Source organism: Heloderma suspectum, chromosome 4 (assembly GCF_057233095.1).
Source record: "Heloderma suspectum isolate Gila_16-S chromosome 4, 16-S_ref, whole genome shotgun sequence".
Lineage (NCBI taxonomy): Eukaryota > Metazoa > Chordata > Lepidosauria > Squamata > Helodermatidae > Heloderma > Heloderma suspectum.
In genome coordinates this window covers 244496202-244516018 of record NC_139461.1, presented here as the reverse complement: position 1 = coordinate 244516018, position 19817 = coordinate 244496202, and the positions used below count along the sequence as shown (strand labels likewise).

Below are 19817 nucleotides of genomic sequence, written 5' to 3'. Positions count from 1 at the left end.
GCTCCCAGGCTCTGGAACTTCCTGCTGAGATGGGCTAGATCTGACCCTCTCTGTTGCCCTTCCACCAGCATGCAAATACATTCATGAAGGCCTTTGGCATATAAGCTGCTCTGTTGCTGAAGGAGATTTCAAGTGTCTATTCCTTTTGTTGTTGAGTTTTTAATAGTTTTAATGGATCTGTTGTATGTTATGTTTTAATTTAGATTTTGTTTTTAATCTGTATTTTATTATTGTTAACCACCTTGAGTGCCATTTTTGCAGATTCATGTAAATGAATTAAATAAACGAAGTAAGATATGGTGGAGAAAGAAAGAGAAGATGGACAGAAGATGTAAGGTTCTCCCTCATTTGATACAGTCAGGTTCTCCGTCTTTCCTTTAAAACAAACGAACAGGCGAAAAATGAACCTTCCCCAGAAAATGAAGCAACGCAAATCAGAGATAGCTAGAGCAATTAAGTAGCGATTTGAGCAGTAGCTCTCATCAGACTCTTTTCCTAGGGCGCAGCCAGGAGCCCAGAAAACAAGCTTTCAGGCACTACGATAGTCGCCCGTTGAGGTGTAAGGGTCCTTGTGAGGCAGGAAGTGATAGCACCGCGCATGCTCCTTCCTTTCCAGCGTTCGAGCTTGCCTTTGCCGCCACGGTAAGGCCTGGCTCTAGCTGACCGATCTCCCCCGCATCGCCGCCATCCTGTGGCTGGCTGATCCGGCTCTCCTCGTTGCCGCTCCTGGGCACTCTGCTCTTCCCTTCTGCTGGGCTCGTTTTGGCTGGAGGGGAGGGGGGGGCGCGTAAAACGGGGGCGGGACTGGGTAGCCGGTCGGGAGGCGCCAGTTTATTAAGCCAGGCCGTGGCTTCTGTAAAGTGGGAAACAGATGTGGGTTTGGGTGGCTGGGTTTGAACGGTGGCATGTGAATCGCCCCTTTCTCCGGGAAGCGCCGTGCGTGGTATATTGCAGGCCTGCCTGAAAAACCGAACCTGCGCCTCCCCGGTTGCGTTTTGCAAAGGGGCGGACGAGGGCAAAATCAGGCCAACTGCAAAGATGGGTACTTCACATGGAACCTTACGTTTTGAAACTGTATCCTGATTCCAGGCATGTTTACTCAGAAGCAAGTCCCGTTGGGTTGAGTGGGACTAACTCCCAAAGAAGTTGTGTGCAGGATTGGGTAGAAGGCCCACTCGTCATCAGATACACTGCTGTAATAGTTAGCAGGACCTGCATCAATCGTTTCTTGTTTATATAGGACTTGCATGCCTTTTCCTTCATTGGTTATGTGCTGATGTTTCTAGGGGTAGGAACTGTAGCTCAAAGCAGAGGATAACAGGTTTAGTCCCTGCCATCTCCAGTTAAAAAGATCAAGTAGAAGGTGATGGGAAAGACCTCTGCCCCAAATCCCTAACCAGTCACAGCAGGCAGTACTGAACTAGGTGCACAACTAATTTGACCTGGCTTCCCATGATGGGGCTCCTTTAGCTTCACCTAAGGTTGAGGTGTACAATGTTTTACTGTAAACCTGTGTATGCTGCTTAACTTCCCGGCAGAGCAATAAGTGCAGGTTTTCTTGACAAAATTGGGAGTTTGTGTTATTTCAAACTGGAGATGAGGCCGCTGTTTACAATTTAATCTATATTTCCTGCAGATGTTGATGCCTAAAAAAAACCGCATTGCCATCTACGAACTCCTTTTTAAGGAGGGAGTGATGGTAGCCAAGAAGGATGTTCACATGCCTAAGCACCCAGAACTGGCAGACAAAAATGTGCCCAACCTCCACGTCATGAAAGCTATGCAGGTAAGGCGCTGGTCTTTAACTGGCAGGGTGTACCCTGACCTTAGGTGGGTTGCATCAGTGGTGGCATTGCCACCATTAAGTAGAGGAAAGGGTTGGGGGAGAATTACCAGTTGCAAAGTAGGACGTGGATTCTGTGCTTTTAATAGTTGTATTTCCTGAAGTCATTTCTATTGTATAACTTTTTCTTCCTACATATTTATTTAAAATTATTTTAAGGCTGCTTTTAAGGGTAGAACCCTTTCAGGGGTGTATACATACTGTTTGAAAGGTGCAGGGATTTGTATGTGTGTTACTGCATCTTGTTACCTTAAAGAAAAAAGGAGAAAGATACGTGCAGTAAATAATTTTAAATTGGGTTGAATGTTGTGGGTTGGGATTAAGAGTGGCTCCTTGGTCTGAAAGGGTTGTTGTACAACTTTGGTAGTTGTAAGTCCCTGATGGGTTGATTAACATGGGGGAAGGAAAAGCAGGACCAACCACTTGTCATTTTGCAGGATACTTACAAACATCTGTAATCTTGTTATACAACATATTCCTCCTTTTAAAACTAGCCATACTCTTGTCTTCCCCTCTCCCAATCTTCTCCCTATCTGCAGAAATTTCACTTTTTATCATTAACATGTAGTAACATGGCTAAAGAGTTCAGGGTATCAACTTAGCTTTGTTAGAGTTAATTACAATTTCTAAATCTTGCTGTGGATAAGTAAGTCATCATGATTGTGATTATCTGCAAGGGGATTAACTAGAGTGTGTTCCTAGTCGCTGAAATCTCGTGGCTACGTGAAGGAGCAGTTTGCATGGAGGCATTTCTACTGGTATTTGACTAATGAGGGCATCCAATACCTGCGGGATTATCTCCATCTGCCACCTGAAATTGTGCCTGCCACCTTGCGCCGCAGCCGTCCTGAGACAGGCAGACCCCGACCGAAAGGTAAGCTTTGGCTGGAAGAAGTACTATTTCACTTCAGTGGTTTGAGGTAAAAATGAAATACAAATTGCATGTCTGAATTTACTGTTGATCTAGTTTCCAGATCAGCTTTTATTGCTAAAGGAATGTTTCTATCTCACTTTTCCTCAGAACTCAAGATAGCTAACAACAAAGCTAAAACCATAAATTAATAGCTTAAAATATCGCTTAACATAGTGTTAGATTGTAACAAACAACATTTGGGGGTTGGCTCATAGGACTGGAAATCGAAGTATTTCATTATTTTTGTAGATGTGAAACTAACTACTGGAGACATGGTATATTTTTTAAAATAGAAAAATGGATACATCTTTAAAATGTCCCTAGCTTTACTTACCCATGTTTAGCTTGTCCAGGTGAATCAGTCTTAAAAGGTCCTTTTGGTTACGAACAGGTTGATGCCAGTGAGATTTCTAACATTTGCCTTGCCTTGGAAGGAAATTAATTTGCATTTATTATACCAAGACCATGTGCAATTTGAACTGTGACATGTTCACCATGGCCTTTGCCTGAATGGTTTCCTAGTAGTGTTTACGCATGCCTAGCAAACTCATATCACCTTGCATCAAATGAACAAGTGTATAAGCAAAGTGTATAAGCAAAGTTCAGTGAGGTGGTTCTTAAATATTTGTTAGTGTATTTAATTATAAGAATAAGTGGACTGTTGCTACTGTTACGCATTTTTATATCATTGTTGCAGAGGACGTACCAGATCTGACTCTAAGATTATCCAGCTGAGCACCCAACCATCGGCAGGATTTTATGAACATAAATAATTTCTAATAGATTAACATCCAGTCTGATTTTAAACATTCAGGGGAGGCAGCCTCTCAGGATACAACTGCCATGTGGAGGCTGTTTCACGCTGTCTGAGTGTGGTGGCTGCTTGTAACAAGCTATGATGTGTGCCTTACAAATTTGCATCTGTCACTACCAGGGATTTGGGGCTGCAGGGTGAGGGTGGTGACAGTTGGTCAGGCCCCATACAAATATTGTTCTCCCAAGTTTTGTATGTAGAACATCTCATTTTATCTTCAGTTTGTAGCTTTAAAATGGGGAGGGTGGGTTGTTCAGGACTACCCAGGGGTTTCTTGTCTCAGTCTGAAGCATAGACCTCTTTTGAACTAAAAGAGGAATTCTTTGTTACAACTATCATAGTGACCTAGTTCACCTGTAGCAACAACTTAACGGTTAACACATGCTTTGTTGTTGGGTTAACCCCTAAACAACCCAACTGTCTGAGGTCACTTGTCACTCTGCCCAACCTATGGAGGAACTGATTGTAGGTTGTGTGGTGAAGTGGAAATGGCAGGTGCACTGCAGGCGGTGCACACCCACTCGTGGATGACAACCAGTTTTTAAACCGATGGAGTGGTGTTACATGCAAATGGGGCCAGTGAAAAGTTTTGAAATAGGTGAGAGTGGTTTCTCCGCATGGATTATGACTGTTAACTTTCAGTTGACCTCTTAAAGGGTTAGTAATTCTTTTCAAAGGAGAGGCATATGTGGTATGTTTTGAAGTCATTTAGCTTGGGGGTCCTTTGGGAAGCATCTTTGTCGCTTGAGGCTCAGGTGGCCTCAGTGGCATGGAGCACCTTCTACCAGCTTCTGTTGGTGGCCCAGCTACGCCCCTATCTGGACAGGGATACCTCTGGTAACCTTCAAGTTAGAGTACTGCAATGCACTCTAGGTTGGGATGCCTTTGAAGGTGGTTCAGAAGCTGCAGCTTGAGCAAAATGCGGTGGCCAGATTGATAATGGGGTCAGCACACATAAGGCCTACTCTGACCTACTTACATTGGCTGCCTATATGTTTCCGAGCCTTATTCAGTGTGCTGGTTTTAAAGCCTTACATGACTCGGGACTGCAATACCTGACAGAGCACCACTCCCAGCTCGAACATACACAGTATGCTCAACATCTAGGTGCCTACTACAAGGGAGGCTCGGAAGACAGCAACAAGGGAAAGGGCTTTCTTGGTGGTGGCCCCCCAATAGTGGAATGATCTCCCCGATGAGGCCAACCTGGCATCAGCATTCTTATCTTTTCGGCGCCAGGTCAAGACTTTTTTCCCAGGCATTTGGTAGCATGTGATGAGTTTTAATTGATCCTGGATTTGTTTTATGGTTTGGCTGATTGCTCGAGGTTATTTTAGATATATGTTGTCTTTGTGTATATTGTCTGTGTGTTTTTTATATTTTAAATCGTTCATATTGTACTTTTAATGTTCTAACCTTTGTAAACCGCCCACAGAGCTTCAGCTATGGGGCGGTATAGAAATGTAATAAATAATAATCTTGTAAACGTTTAATCAGCTCACTGGCATGTAATGTGGTTTTTGTAGAAGATGTGGATTCTGGTTCTGTAGGCAGAGGGAGAATTTTGGTCCTTCTAAAACGGCTGTTGAAAAGATGAGATGTTGTGTAACAAGTTCAGTTTATCCTTGTTTACATGCCTGAGGATGCCTGCATCCTTTAGTATGGATCCAGTAATTGGGCTTGCAGACAGCTCCCATTTTAGTCATAGGTAACCAGCAATTATCTATAGGTATGATAAGAGTGCACATATGCAGCTGTCATCATGGTGTACTATTTCTTAAGTTATAATTTGCAGTGTGGGGCTGTCCTGGCTTTTAAGGAGCTGGCCACAATGAGACGTTAGTTTAGAGTGGGGAAAGAGGAGCCTAGATGAAGGGCAACATAAAATAGTGACACTGGGTGCATGCTGTGTTGTGGAAAATGAAGGCAAAAACGCTACATTGCAACTTAAGCTTTAACCAAGCAATTGGCATTACAAAGAAATTCTGTTGTGGCCCGGTTGCTTTTTTAAACAAAAAATACCAACTTCATTTTAAGTACTTGTTGAAGCATAATTTAGCACACTAGTACTATTTAGCTGGAGCCTCCTGGATTGATTTGTGCTGTTTTGACCTTTTTCAGGATTGGAGGGTGAACGTCCTGCTCGCCTTACAAGGGGAGAGGCTGACAGGGACACCTACAGACGCAGTGCTGCTCCTCGTAAGTGTTAACTTTATGGTCAATATCAGGGGGTTAGTCAGCCTCTGTCACTGTTCTTCCTTTACCGCTTAGCTTTTTATTGATTAAAAATGACAGTATTGAAGATTGGAGGCAACGTAGCAAGTCTTGTTTGGCCTTGTTGGCCAGCCAAAAATTGGTTGCCCATTTCCCAGTGGGAGGGAAGGGGAGGTCCTGTGTCTGAATGTGAGTGCGTTAGAAGTGTAGTGCAACACAGATAAGGTCCAGCCCTAGCTGTTAAGCTTTTGTGGGGTGGGGGTATCCTCCCCATAGTTGTCCTGTGTTTTGGAAGTTCTCTGAGCTCAGAAACTGTGTGCCTGTGGGCACAGTCCCACTGCAAATCCGGGGTTGGTGGGCTTTGTCATACTTGCCAGAGTGGGAGGGCAGGCTTGCCAAGGCAAGATCATTTGTAGACTCCTGACATTAAAATTGCATAAATTATATGCATAAGTAATGTCTAGACAACTAGCAGCTAGATGCATTTAAAATGCATCTGAAGATCATAGAAATGCCCTTATAAGGTGCTCTTTGCCTTGAATAATACTGTGTTTTTTTTCTTCCTAGCTGGTGCTGACAAGAAGGCAGAAGCTGGTGCTGGAGCAGCTACTGAATTTCAGTTTGTGAGTATCATGTGGAATATTTGGTTTAAACAAATGTTTTAAAAGAACATATCCAAGTGTTTCTGGAGGAAACAGCATGCTTTCTGAGTTTGATTGTTGTCTAGCTAGTAGCACTACTGTAGGAGCAATTATGCATTCCAGGCTTCTGCTTATACTGCCTGGCAATATTATAGACAGTGCATGCTAATAAAGTTATGGTTCTGATGCAGTCTAGTGTAAACTTCCATAGAGCAAAGGGACATGATGATTAGTCAAGTGGAGACTTCCTGCAAGCTGGAGACGACAGCTAGTCACACAACAACTGTTGGTCCCAGATACATATTCCTGTTGCATCAAAAGATGGTTAGTTTAATAAGGCTTAGATGGGCATTGCCAATGCAGATTTTTTTATTTGATTTTTTTTATTTGATACCTGCCTTTCTACCAAGAAAAATGGCATTCAAGGCAGCTTACAATAATAAATAAGGCTTGATTAAAACAATAATTAAACAAATGCATTTAAGTACAATTAAAATACAGCAACAATAGAATAAAAACAGTATCCAACTCAGCAGATCCATTTACACATAAAAGGCCTGCTTGAATAAAAAGGTGTTTGCCTGCTGGCAAAGTACAGGGTCCCCAGGTAGCTGCTGTCCATTTGCAAGTAACAGAAATTGAATAGTGAAAATAACAACTTGTAAATCTTAAGGTTTTGCTGATGTAGATCTGCTTTTTAAATTTTTTGAATTACTCTACTTTCTTAAGAGTTTTTTTTTTTTGCCTCCTAGCACAGTCACAGTGCAACTCTTAAAGGCTATTTCCTGACTTCAGCTTTTTAAAAAAACTATGGCAAATTGATCCTTATGCAGCATGCCTGCCCTGCCAGATAAATGCTGAAAATGCTGGCATTTTTTAACCACTTAATTGTTTGAAATGCATTGTTGTACCACGGTTGGGAGCTGTACTTACAAATGTTTGAGCTACGGTTGCTTCCTTTCACCTTTATCCTCAAGCCTTTTTTTTCTAGAGTAGTGCATTAGTATGCCCTTTTTGCCATAGACAAAAGTCAACGCTTCGTTGAACTATAGTCTAGCTGCTCTGCAACATCGGGATCCCCAGTTTGCCTACTGTAGATTTCAGGCAACTCTGCTGTTTCCCTTCCAACTCATCCAGTAAAAAGGCAAAAGTGAGCCACGTCAATAGAAGAAAGTTTGTGTTGTAGTTGTGGATGCACTTAAAATCTTTTCTCTTTTTAATTTGCAGAGAGGTGGATTTGGGCGTGGACGTGGTCAGCCACCTCAGTAGAAATCTGTTGCTGTTTGATTGCATCTTGTGTATAATAAATAGGTGAAAATTTCAGTGTTTGTATCCTTGAATCATTTAATTACAATACTGAAGTGATGAAGCATCAGTTCACTGCTAGCTTCCAGTGCTTGTTTTCAAATCTGGGAGATAAACCAAAACATGTAACAGGGGGACTAAGATGGCTTAATTGGATATGTTGGCTGTTTGTTTTAGAAGGAAAGTATCAAATCCTTTTGACCGCAGCTTGTCATCCCTATTTACTCAAAAAACAATGTGAACTTGGCTCCTGAAAGTGGAGCAAGCTGTCCAAAATGAATAAATACTTTATGTGCAATTTACTTAGACCTCAGATTTTAGATTTCCTTGGCTCATAATTTTGGGGGCTGGTGAGCCACTAGCAGCCGGTCTAATAGTTGAGGTTCCTTGCCCTTCAAAAAATAAAAGCAGTTGTCCAACACTGACTCCTCCTTGCCTGATTAAAACCTTGATCATGTTCATGTTTGTTTAGAATAAGTCCAACTGAACTTCTTGGGACTTACTCCCAAGGATTTCAGCCTTTGCCCGATAGTTTAAAGATTGGTTTTAATGATCAAAACCAGTTAAATTTAATAAGCATTTAGTTCATTCATCAGAGCAGATTTGGAGTTTTGCCACAGCATTGGGGCATTAATAGTTTGAGTCTTAGATTTTATGTCTTTCTTCAATCCTTGAAGCTCCGTTCTGTCAATTAACCTTCATAAGAACTGTATGTCACAGGTCACAATCTCCACTTTGATGATGGAGGACTGAAACTGAGGTAGTGACATGCACAAAACCATCCAATAGACTACACCTTTACTAGTGACAATCTCAGTTAAAGTCTGTCTGTGGTTATGCCTTTGGAGAGAACTGCAAACATAAAAGACTTTTCTGTTCATGAAGTCAGCAGTTAAGGTACTAAAATGTACAGTTTTTCAATAAGTGAGCTTGCCGTGAATCTAGATCATAGAATCATAGAATAGTAGGGTTGGAAGGGGCCTACAAGGCCATCGAGTCCAACCCCCTGCTCAATGCAGGAATCCAAGTCAGAGCATCCCTGACAAATGGCTGTCCAGCCTCGTCTTAAAGGCCTCCAGTGTGGGAGAGCCCACCACCTCCCCAGGTAATTGGTTCCATTGCCGTATTGCTCTGACACTCAGGAAGTTTTTCCTGATGTTCAGCCGGAATCTGGCTTCCTGTAACTTGAGCCCATTATTCCGTGTCCTGCACTCTGGGATGATCAAGAAGAGATCCTGGCCTTCTTCTCTGTGACAACCTTTCAAGTACTTGAAGAGTGCTATCATATCTCCCCTCAGTCTTCTCTTCTCAAGGCTAAACATGCCCAGTTCTTTCAGTCTCTCTTCATAGGGCTTTGTTTCCAGTCCCCTGATCATCTTTGTTGCCCTCCTTTGAACCCTCTCCAGCTTGTCTGCATCCTTCTTAAAGTGTGGTGCCCAGAACTGGACACAGTACTCCAGATGAGGCCTAACCAGTGCTGAGTAGAGGGGAACTAGTACTTCCCGGGATTTGGAAGCGATGCTTCTATTAATGCAGCCCAAAAGAGCATTTGCCTTTTTTGCAGCCACATCACATTGTTGGCTCATATTCAGCTTGTGATCGACGACAATTCCAAGATCCTTCTCGCTCGTAGTGTGGTTGAGCCACGTATCCCCCATCTTGTAACTGTGCATTTGGTTTCTTTTTCCTAGGTGCAGAACTTGGCATTTGTCCCTATTAAATGCCATTCTGTTGTTTTCTGCCCAGCACTCCAGTCTATCCAGATCACTTTGAATTTTGTTTCTGTCTTCCAAAGTATTAGCTATCCCGCCCAATTTTGTGTCATCTGCAAATTTGATCAGCATTCCCTGCACCTCCTCCTCCAAGTCATTAATAAAAATGTTGAAGAGCACTGGGCCCAGGACTGAGCCCTGCGGTACCCCACTCGTTACCTCTCCCCAGCTTGAGAAGGTCCCATTGATAAGCACTCTTTGAGTCCGATTCTGTAGCCAACTGTGGATCCACATGATCGTTGTTTCATCTAGCCCACTTCGAGCAAGTTTGCTCATCAGGATATCATGGGGCACTTTGTCGAAAGCTTTGCTGAAGTCGAGGTATATGATGTCTACAGCATTCCCACGGTCTACAAGGGAGGTGACTTGATCAAAAAATGAGATCAGATTTGTCTGGCAGGACTTGTTTTTGACAAATCCATGTTGGCTTCGAGTAATCACGGCATTGTTGTCAAGGTGCTTCCAGATGGATTGCTTTATAATCTGCTCCAGAATTTTCCCAGGGATTGATGTCAGACTGACTAGTCTGTAGTTCCCAGGTTCCTCCTTTTTACCCTTTTTGAAGATAGGGACAACATTAGCCCTCCTCCAGTCATCTGGCACTTCCCCGGTCCTCCATGATTTCTCAAAGAGAATAGACAGCGGTTCTGAGAGTTCTTCTGCCAGTTCCTTTATTACTCTAGGATGCAGTTCATCTGGCCCTGGAGATTTGAACTCATTCAAAGTAATGAGGTGTTCCTTGACCATATGCCTGTCGATCTCAAGCTGCAATCCTGCCCCTTCAGCCTGTACTTCGCCTTTGCCAGGGGGGTCATAGACCCTCTTTTGGGAGAAGACTGAGCCAAAGTAGGAATTGAGCACCTCTGCCTTTTCTTTGTCATCTGTTATCATTTTGCCATCCTTATTTAATAGCTGAACAACCATTTCTTTCCTCTGCCTTTTACTATGCACGTAGCTGAAGAAAGCCTTTTTGTTGTTTTTAGCATCCCTCGCTAACCTCACCTCGTTCTCCGCTTTAGCCTTCCTGACGCCATCCCTGCAATTCTGTGCTACCTGCCTGTACTCTTCCTTTGTTACTTGGCCTTCTTTCCACTTCCTATATGTGTCCTTTTTTGTTTTCAGGTCATCCCTAAGCTTTTTGTGAAGCCACATTGGCTTCTTCTGTTGTCTTCCACCTTTTCTTCTTGTTGGAATTGTTTGTGATTGTGCCTTGAGAATTTCCTTTTTTAAAAGTTCCCACCCATCTTGGACTCCTTTTCTCGCTAGCATTGTTTGCCATGGGACCTTACTGATCATTGTTCTGAGTTTATTAAAATCAGCTTTCCTAAAATCCAGGGTACGCGTTTGAGTACACTCGGCTTTTGCTTCCCTTAGAACCAAGAACTCAAGTACAACATGGTCGCTTTCCCCCAGAGTTCCTGTAACTGCTACTTTATCCACTAAGTCATCTCTGTTGGTTAGGATCAAGTCAAGGATAGCCGATCCTCTAGTTCCTTCCTCTACTTTCTGTAGGAGGAAGTTATCCGCCACACAAGTCAGGAATTTCCTGGAGGGGCCATGTTTTGCAGAATTTGTCTCCCAACAAATATCGGGGAAATTGAAGTCCCCCATTACTACTACATCATGCTTCCTTAAAACATTGGCTATTTGCTTTTCAAAAGTTTCATCCTTGGCTTCTCCTTGACTGGGTGGCCGGTAGTAGACTCCGACCACCAGGTTCCTTTTATTCTTTGCTCCATTTATTTCAACCCAGATGCTCTCGATGGGGCTACCAAGCTCCTCCTCCTGTATTTCTGTGCAGAGATATGTATTTTTCACATACAGTGCAACCCCGCCTCCCTTTCTGTTCCTCCTGTTCTTTTTGAACAAGTTATATCCTTCAACTGCTGTATTCCAGTCATGAGAGTCATCCCACCAAGTCTCAGTTATACCTATCAAGTCATAATTTCCCTCCTGTATTAAGAGTTCAAGTTCGTTCTGTTTGTTTCCCATACTCTGGGCATTAGTATATAGACATCGAAGACCATGTGCTTCGTAGTCTGGCTTTCTTCCTACATGTGTCTGAAGACTATTATTGGGCGCTATCAGCGCTGTTCTCTCCATTGCAGTGCATGCGCCTACGTCCATTGTTACCCCCAACATTACATCTCCCTTCCCCGTAGGATTCAGTTTAAAGCCCTCCTGATGAAGTTCTTCATGCTGTGGCCAAACACATTCTTCCCAGCCTTTGTGAGGTGCAACCCATCCCTAGCCAACAGCCCATCTTCCAGGAAGTATAGCCCGTGGTCCCAGAATCCAAATCTCTCTCGTCGGCACCACCTTCGTAGCCAGTCATTCACCCGGAGTATTTTTCGTTCCCTTTCTATCCCTCTTCTAACTACTGGAAGGATGGATGAGAAAACTATCTGGGCCCCAAAGTTCTTGAGTTTCCTTCCCAAAGCTTCAAAGTCTGACGTGATCTCTTCGTAGCTCCGCTTGGCGGTATCATTTGTTCCCACATGGATGAGAAGAAAGGGATACCTGTCAGTGGGCTTTATGAGTGCAGGCAACCTTTCAGTCACGTCTCTAATCTGTCCTCCCGGGAGACAACATACCTGGCGAGTCCACGGGTCTTCGCGACATACTTGGGTCTCGATCCCACGCAGCAAGGAGTCTCCCACTACTACCACTCTTCTCTTCTTCTTCTTGTAGGCCTGGGTTTCATCGCCTCTGTTTGACTGACCTTTAGCCTCTTGCTCACTCTCATGCAGGTTCCCCTGTGATTCTTCCTCTGCAGGCTGTCCTCCAGTCTCATCTGCAAGTACCTGGAATCGGTTCCACAGCTCCACCGCTTCCACTGGTGCAGAGTGGCGTCTAGTTCTTCTTCTCCTAACTGTCACCGTTTTCCAAGGAGTATCCTCTACTCCATTTTTCTTCTCCTCAGCATTTCCCACTTCTGCCTCATCTTGCTGTTGCTCTTCAAGCTTCTGGTCTGCCCTTTGCTGCTGTAGTTCCCCCATTCTGTCCAAGAACTCTTCGTGTTCTCTTATTCCCCGGAGGGTTGACAGTCGCCGCTCCAGTCCACTTACTTTTTCCTCCAGCAGCGTGATCAACTTGCACTTGTTGCAGGTGTAGGCCATGTTGTTCTCAGGCAAGAAAACAAACATGGCACACACCTTGCAGGTCACCACCACTGGAGAGTCTTGTCCTTCCATAGCCCCTTTTCCCTTTTTGTGTCTAGCTTTGTGATTGTTCTAGACTAGCCTGTGCCTGCTCCTCTACTCAGTAGAGGTTAAAAGCAGAGTCCCACTGGTGTGGAAGTGTGTGTTACAAGACAATTAAATGGGAAAAAGTTAGTTAAAAAAAAAATGTTAGGGGCCTCCCCCTTGACCTCCCCTGCCGAACTCCCCTGGCCAACTCCTGTTTGCTCCCCATATTCACTTGCTCTGGTCACTCACTCTCTGGGAGCTTGCCTGCTTCTGTAGTCCCTGGACCAGCTGGAGCAGCTTGCTCTGCTCTGCTCTGCTCAGCTGGGAGGCGGGAAACAGACTGAAGCTTCCCGCCCAGTCAGCTGCTGGGAGTACTCAGGCCACACCCCTCCAATTCAGTTGGAGCTCTCAGAAGCTCCTGGTGAGCTCACAGCCAGTCAGAAGGATAAAGGGCAGCGCCCTGGGCTTCCTGCAACCCACTTACCTCTTAGCCTCTGTCTCCTTTGTCTCCTTTGTCTCTTCAACCACTGCAACTCCCCTGGCCAACTCCTGTTTGCTCCCCCTGTTCGCTCGCTCTCTGGGAGCTTGCCTGCTTCTGTAGTCCCTGGACCAGCTGGAGCAGCTTGCTCTGCTCTGCTCTGCTCTGCTCTGCTCTGCTCAGCTGGGAGGCGGGAAACAGACTGAAGCTTCCCGCCCAGTCAGCTGCTGGGAGTACTCAGGCCACACCCCTCCAATTCAGTTGGAGCTCTCAGAAGCTCCTGGTGAGCTCACAGCCAGTCAGAAGGATAAAGGGCAGCGCCCTGGGCTTCCTGCAACCCACTTACCTCTTAGCCTCTGTCTCCTTTGTCTCTTCAACCACTGCAACTCCCCTGGCCAACTCCTGTTTGCTCCCCCTGTTCGCTCGCTCTGTTCACTCGCTCTCTGGGAGCTTGCCTGCTTCTGTAGTCCCTGGACCAGCTGGAGCAGCTTGCTCTGCTCTGCTCTGCTCAGCTGGGAGGCGGGAAACATAATGCAGTACATAGGTTTGCCACTAGATGTTGCACTAATACGAAAGTAGGATTTGAGTCATTAATGTGCATGGCTGGTTCACAGTATTTTAAAAGCCTAGGCATGCTGGGCTTGTGCCAGTAATGTCTATTTTACAAAGAGGAGGCTTAACTTTCCTAAACTTAGAGGAAACTGTATAGGGTTCTAATACCGGGCAGTCCTTTGCTTGCTTCTCACCCGACCACATAGATCTTGAGAGCTGAGAGACCATCTCTGCTAATGGATCTGGAGGCAAGCATTACTTTTGCTATGGGTGGTGGTGATGTTTCTACAACAGGCACTGCTGTGCACACTGGGTCCTTAAAAGTCTGGGGGCATTTCTGGGACTTCATTCCTTTTTGGTGTAGCTTGACTAATCAGAACAGGTGCTAGGGCTAACTGTATTAGATGGGTGAAGGCCACGTTTTTAGCTCCTATGGTTGTGCAGGTGAGTGAACGTGTGTGGGCAATGGCCAGGACTGTGGGATAGCACTACATTGTGTGTGTGCACAGAATTGAGCACTGGGTACAGTATTCAGTGTCTTGAGTTTCTAGCTTCCTTCTCAGAGGAAAAAAATAGCAAGTTTCTAGTCATAATCTCTAAAGCCTGTCAAGGGCTGGGTATGATTTCTAGTGGCCAGAGAATAGAGGTTTGGTGCTCTATAAACATCCTTTCTCAAGACTTGCAGAAGCAGAATAAATCATGGAAATGTGCACAATAGATACAGGTCACAATTCCGTTTTTCTTCATCTCTGGCATCCAAATGTTTTGGACTACAACTCCCAGCATTTCTGACCATTGACCATGCTGGCAGGGGTTGATGGGATTTGTCCCAAACGTGGAGGGCACTAGGCTGGGGAAGACTAGCATAGAGCATACATTCCCTGTAAGTTAACGTTTCTGTAGTTGGTAACTGATGCTATGCAACAGTACTATGGCCTTTGATTCTTTTCAAATATAGCTTCTGAGTTGCAGTTCAAAACAACATTAACAATGAGAGACTATAAGTGCAAATGTATTGGCCAGTAAACATGATTTAGTGTTTGCACTTCTCTGTGCATTTTGTGATTGGGTTGTTCAGGCCTGTAACCTAGCTGGTATAGACATGCATTGAGCTGCAACTGTTTTTCAGACTTCTTTGTGCTGCCAGCTTTTAAAATATTTCCCTGTTTAGATTGGGCAAGCTGACATGTTTTCTAGCTCTAGCTAATGAGATGGATGTCTGGAGGGCATTTCTTTGCTGCTGTGTCAGTTACAGTCTTGTGCTTTTAAGACATAAAAAAGTCTCAATAGACTGCAGCTTAGCTTTTTTGTGCCCATGGAATGTGTCTGCTGAATCAATATTGACAAAGCACAATATGCTAGTGATGGCTGACCTTGAAATCCAGTGGTGAGAAATGGCCAATTCAATGCAGCTGAAAAGGACCCTTTTGGTGCAGAGCTTTCAGCCACAAAATCAGTATCTTTTCTTCTAGTAATGGGGACCTTTTTTCTGTTCTAACATGCAACTAGGATTTGAAGCTCAGCTGAGCAACTGCTTGTGATTGTCTTTGCAAAAGAACAGGCCAACTTGTTGATTGTCAAATTAAGGAGTTTCTCTTCCATGTCCTAATTCAGGGTTGGCCAACTTAAGCCTAGGTGCAGTATATGCTTGCATCCAGTGATTGGTGGTCCAGTATATTCATTGTGAGTGAGGGTCTATCAGATGGTCAAGGAGGGTTGTTGCTCCTCCATCAATTTTTTAAAAAAATCCAGGAACAAATTAGGTGGGGGTTGAGAAATGGTGGCAGAATTCAGTTTTGAATTCCAGGGAAGTGTGGTGCTGGTGTGTTACTTGAGCTATGCCACCAAAAAGGGTGAATTTACATTATGTGATGAATAATGCTGAACGTGATTTCTGATAAGGTATATAAATAAGGAGTTGGAAAATAGATGATAGACCTCCAGCAATCATACAATTTTTGAGTGTAATAACAATTCTGACCCTACCTCCATTTGTTAAGATTTCTGTATGTGAAATGCTTTGGAGGTGCATTTTGTCAAACGTTAACTAGACATGCCCTCTTGACTCTGCAATAAAAAATGAGACCTTGTTGTACTTGGTTAGAGGCATATTTTATCCTTTCTCTGAATAATAACCATATAAGAGTTTCCTGCAGTCTTACTAGTTTTATTCTTGACCTATTCAAAAACTGGATACAGATTGTTCTCCTACAAGTCAAACTATTAAGACTGCAATCCTGTACCCATTTACCTGAGACTAAGCCCCATTGAACTTAATGGGGCTTACATCTGAGTAGACATGCATAGGTTTGAGGTGTAAGATGTGTGTGGGATGTTCTGTGTATGCACTGATACACTTGTGCTAAACATCCTGATCAACATCCCATGCAAGCACATAAAAACAGCACGTATAGTGATTTCACAAGAAACCTCTACATTCAGTTGTTAAAAGATCTGTCTAGTTCATCTTGAGCACATTTCATCTTACATGTTCTTCAAATTAGTTACAACAACATAATGCCTGGTTTCCACGGTTTTGGAGCTTGCACATACCAGTACACATGAGCCCACTTTTCAAGCTTGCACATTTTGGCAGCTTTCATTTGTTGGTTCAGCTACAGGCCAGTAAATCATGCACAGCCTAAAGGGCTGATAGACTCTCCTTCCACGGAATGGGTGTATGAATTGAGTTGTCCCAAAGCTTATTGTAATGTGTACATCTTCATATCTTTATTCTTTACACAGTGTTATTATTGGCATTGTTCAGTATGTTTCACAGTGTCTTCTGCCCAAATGAAACTTGAGCCAGATGTGATGCCATGGCAGCTTTTAGAGGCCACACTCCTTGAGAGGAGGATGTATGATCTTGGTGGGGGATTGTAGTGGCTTAAAGCTTATTGTGGGTGTGCAAAGGTTTCATTTCTGCATCCACTGAATTTTATTGGCACGGGGGCACCATACTTGATAGTGTCTTGAGCACACGTGAAGCATTGGGTCAGATACAATACTGTAATGTCTTGAACAAGACAAATAATAACAATAATTAATATTTAGTGCTTTGTAACAAAGTGCTGTATATAAAAACTTCCTTGGAGGTGTGGGTATATCACTGGGGGTGACACAAAGCTTACTTTGGGTGCACAATCCAGTTCCTTATTTACTTCACATTTTGGCTATTAGCATGGCCCTGTCTGCCTGACAGTGTCTTGCACCAAAATGAAATGTGCTGGACATGATGCCTTTGGACGCGATGGCTTTTCATAAAGACCATTTTCCTGGAGGTCTGAATGGTCAAACCTTCATTTGGGGTGCATCCCTCCAAGATTCTTAACTGGTTTATACATATTTTGGTTATTATTGGCATGGTGGTAGTATATTTCACATTGTCTGGCACCCAAATGAAGTATTGGGCTGGAAGCAATGTTGTGGCAACTTGTAGAGGAGGTGACCATGTAAAGCACTCTGGGTCTTGTGTTCCTTCCCTGCTGATGCTGCTTAAGCAGATTGTTTCCCCTTGCTGCATGACAGGGTCAGCCCTAGGTAAAATTTTGATTGCATAGAAGATGGCTATAGGTCTACCATATATTTTTCATACTGTGGTGCAGACCTTGGCAAAGATTCAGCATTATTCATCACACAGTAAGCATTTTGGTCCTGGCTCATGGACTAAATATTTCTGGAGTGGGGACTAAACGTCTCTGCTGTCTTACTGGCCATTAGTTGGCCAGTCCTGTTAAGGAGAACTGCTAGGGCCTTTTGAGTCCCAGACTGTGTGCATCCTTTGCATGGAGGTTTTGCATATCTTTGAATAATGCAGTCATCTAGTCTTCAAAGAGCTGAGCATCCTGGAAACACAAAGTAGCATGTGTAAAATGACTGAGCTTTTAAAAACTCCCAGCCTGCATAGCATTGGCCCCCACTGAACCAAAAACAAACAAACCAGCAAACAAATAGACCAGCTATCTTGCTCAGGGCTGGGTTTTAATAAAAACCAGAACTCCATAACTGAACGAGTAGCCTCCATCTCTTTGACTACTTCCTGTCCTGTTAACCTGTTGTACTTATATTTCAGCCTATCATTGCTTTATTTTAGGAAAGAATGCAGCCTCTAATGTATAGATTGCAAGTTTTAAAAAAATAGCTTACTGGCTTTCAGATAAAGCTTCAGTATCTGGGTAACAATGAAGTCTCGTTTCAAAGGTTACAGATTTCCTGTACTTAAAGCATTCTGTATTAGAAAAACTATGCATAGCACTGTGTATGTTATTTTGTAGTATACCTAGTACAAAATAACAAGCATTGTCACACCTTAACAAATGTATTATGGCATAAGCTTTCATGGAGCAGAGCATGATGAAGCAAATGCCATAATATATAAGTTTGTCTTTAAGGTTCCATAAGACTGTTGTTGTTTTTTTGTAGGTAAAAATATTTGTATGTACTCGTTCTGGGGAAATGCAACTAGCCACATTTTCCCAACACATAGATAATGCATATGCACAAAATAAAATACACATGTTAATCTAGACGCATTTTTCTATATAAGAGCTCTCGGTGGATGGTACTTGCAGAACAGCCCTATAAATTCATAATTAAAAACACAGGGCACAATCCTATGCCTAAAACCTGATTGAAATACTTGACTATTTCAGGTGAAACATTTTTGTAGATCTACACATGTATATGCCACTAGTAATGTCATACTCTGTGAATGTTACTTGCCTTAAAATCTTAACAGGGAAACTGGTGATAAATGTCAAAACTCTTTTTATTTGCTGGAAAATCTGAAAAACCATCAAATGGCCTTTGGGTAACGAGACAATTTTATCCTCATTTCCATAATTTGCTGGTAAATTTTGAGGCAACTTGATAAATGCCCAGAGCAAGCCTAGTGCCATTTCTAACTGAAATTTCCTAGTGCCTCCAGAAATAGACAAATTGTCTAAGTTCAGCTCCACTTCTATAATTTGCTGACTAACATCAGTAAATATATTTGTTCTGCAAATCTTAAACTGTGCAGCAGGAATCCTCTTGAGTCTTTCAGAGAGTGCTGCTAGTATACAATTTGGTGGCTTTTCTTCTGGGGCAGGGATGAGGAACATGTCCCCCTCCAGATGTTGTTGGACTGCAACTCCTATTGCCCCTAGCCAGAATATCCAGTGGTGAGGGATGATGGCAGTTGCAGTCCAACAGTTGGAGAGCCACATGTTCCCTATCCCTGTTCTAAGGGACGGGGTACCATGAGCATGTTACACCAGCAATTTAGAAACTGATTGGTGATGGTTTTACTTGGAAATTGCAGGTGAATTAGTGGGTCCAGGAGCAACGTTTCTCTGCAACTTGACCAGTGCTTGTATTGTCACCAAGATCTGCTAATCATAGTTATGTTTCACATCATTATATCAGATTGTCAATTCACCCAGATAGGTACAATGAACTGAACCCATCTGGTGAAATATAGGATGGCATCTGGTACTGGGAATATTGTTAAAGTTCATATGGTTGCTAATAACAAGTTTTATTTGCAGTACTAGCTTGGAAAAAAAATAATGTATTGACTGACACATTTACAGAAAGATGCTTTGTTTGATAATGCATTGTCAGCTTAACTACCTGGGCATTGCAAACTTGCACAAAAGTGATTCCCTTTCGATTGCTTTGAGTTGGCCAGAACTCTTATGTATTGGGAATGAATTATCACTTGTGATGAACTACATATTTAGGAAATAGGATATTTAGAGAATCTGCAGTTGCTGAAAGCATGGCATAAAGAGGTACTGAATCTTGAAGAAACCAGCAAAATAATGTGGGAAACGAAAGTGATTTCTGTTTAAGTATGGTGATAGAAATGTCATCTATAGAGACTTCAATATAAAATGTTTTCATTTGTTTCATTCATTTCATATTCAGATGAAATATTTTGGTTTAGTGAGGGTCTTTGGCAGGGGCTGAAGAGATATTGTGCCAGTTGCATATCTTGGCATAAAGATTCATTAATATGTGGTTCTACCCAACCCTGGATGTTCCTGGGCTGCACTAAATAAACCCACATCTAGCATGACCTGAGGCAAGCAAATGAAAACATCTCCCACTTTCT

The 19817-nt window shown here is 43.2% G+C and overlaps 2 protein-coding genes across 2 annotated transcripts; one reads left to right on the top strand and one right to left on the bottom strand.

The window, feature by feature from the left end:
• The first annotated feature begins 607 nt into the window (after positions 1–607).
• On the top strand, positions 608–7748 carry RPS10 (ribosomal protein S10). The gene is made up of 6 exons (XM_084853020.1): positions 608–642; positions 1637–1786; positions 2546–2717; positions 5692–5769; positions 6352–6407; positions 7653–7748. Exons 2-6 carry the CDS (start codon positions 1637–1639, stop codon positions 7692–7694), a joined length of 498 nt encoding a protein of 165 aa, XP_084709146.1. The 5' UTR covers positions 608–642; the 3' UTR covers positions 7695–7748.
• Positions 7749–11081: 3333 nt separating this feature from the next.
• Positions 11082–15814, bottom strand: LOC146348412 (uncharacterized). Its single transcript, XM_084853019.1, has 2 exons — positions 13515–15814; positions 11082–13174 (listed from the first exon to the last, which is right to left on the bottom strand). The coding sequence occupies exon 2, from the start codon at positions 12694–12696 to the stop codon at positions 11668–11670; it is 1029 nt and encodes a 342-aa protein (XP_084709145.1). The 5' UTR covers positions 12697–13174; positions 13515–15814; the 3' UTR covers positions 11082–11667.
• Positions 15815–19817: the final 4003 nt, after the last annotated feature.

Bases quoted from the DNA above. Each gene is read 5' to 3' on its own strand.
- RPS10 (XM_084853020.1), top strand. From the start codon at position 1,637: ATGTTGATGCCTAAAAAAAACCGCATTGCCATCTACGAACTCCTTTTT. The intron at 1,787-2,545 runs GTAAGGCGCTGG...GTGTGTTCCTAG, and splicing joins ACGTCATGAAAGCTATGCAG to TCGCTGAAATCTCGTGGCTA. The intron at 5,770-6,351 runs GTAAGTGTTAAC...TTTTCTTCCTAG, and splicing joins CAGACGCAGTGCTGCTCCTC to CTGGTGCTGACAAGAAGGCA.
- LOC146348412 (XM_084853019.1), bottom strand. From the start codon at position 12,696: ATGGAAGGACAAGACTCTCCAGTGGTGGTGACCTGCAAGGTGTGTGCC.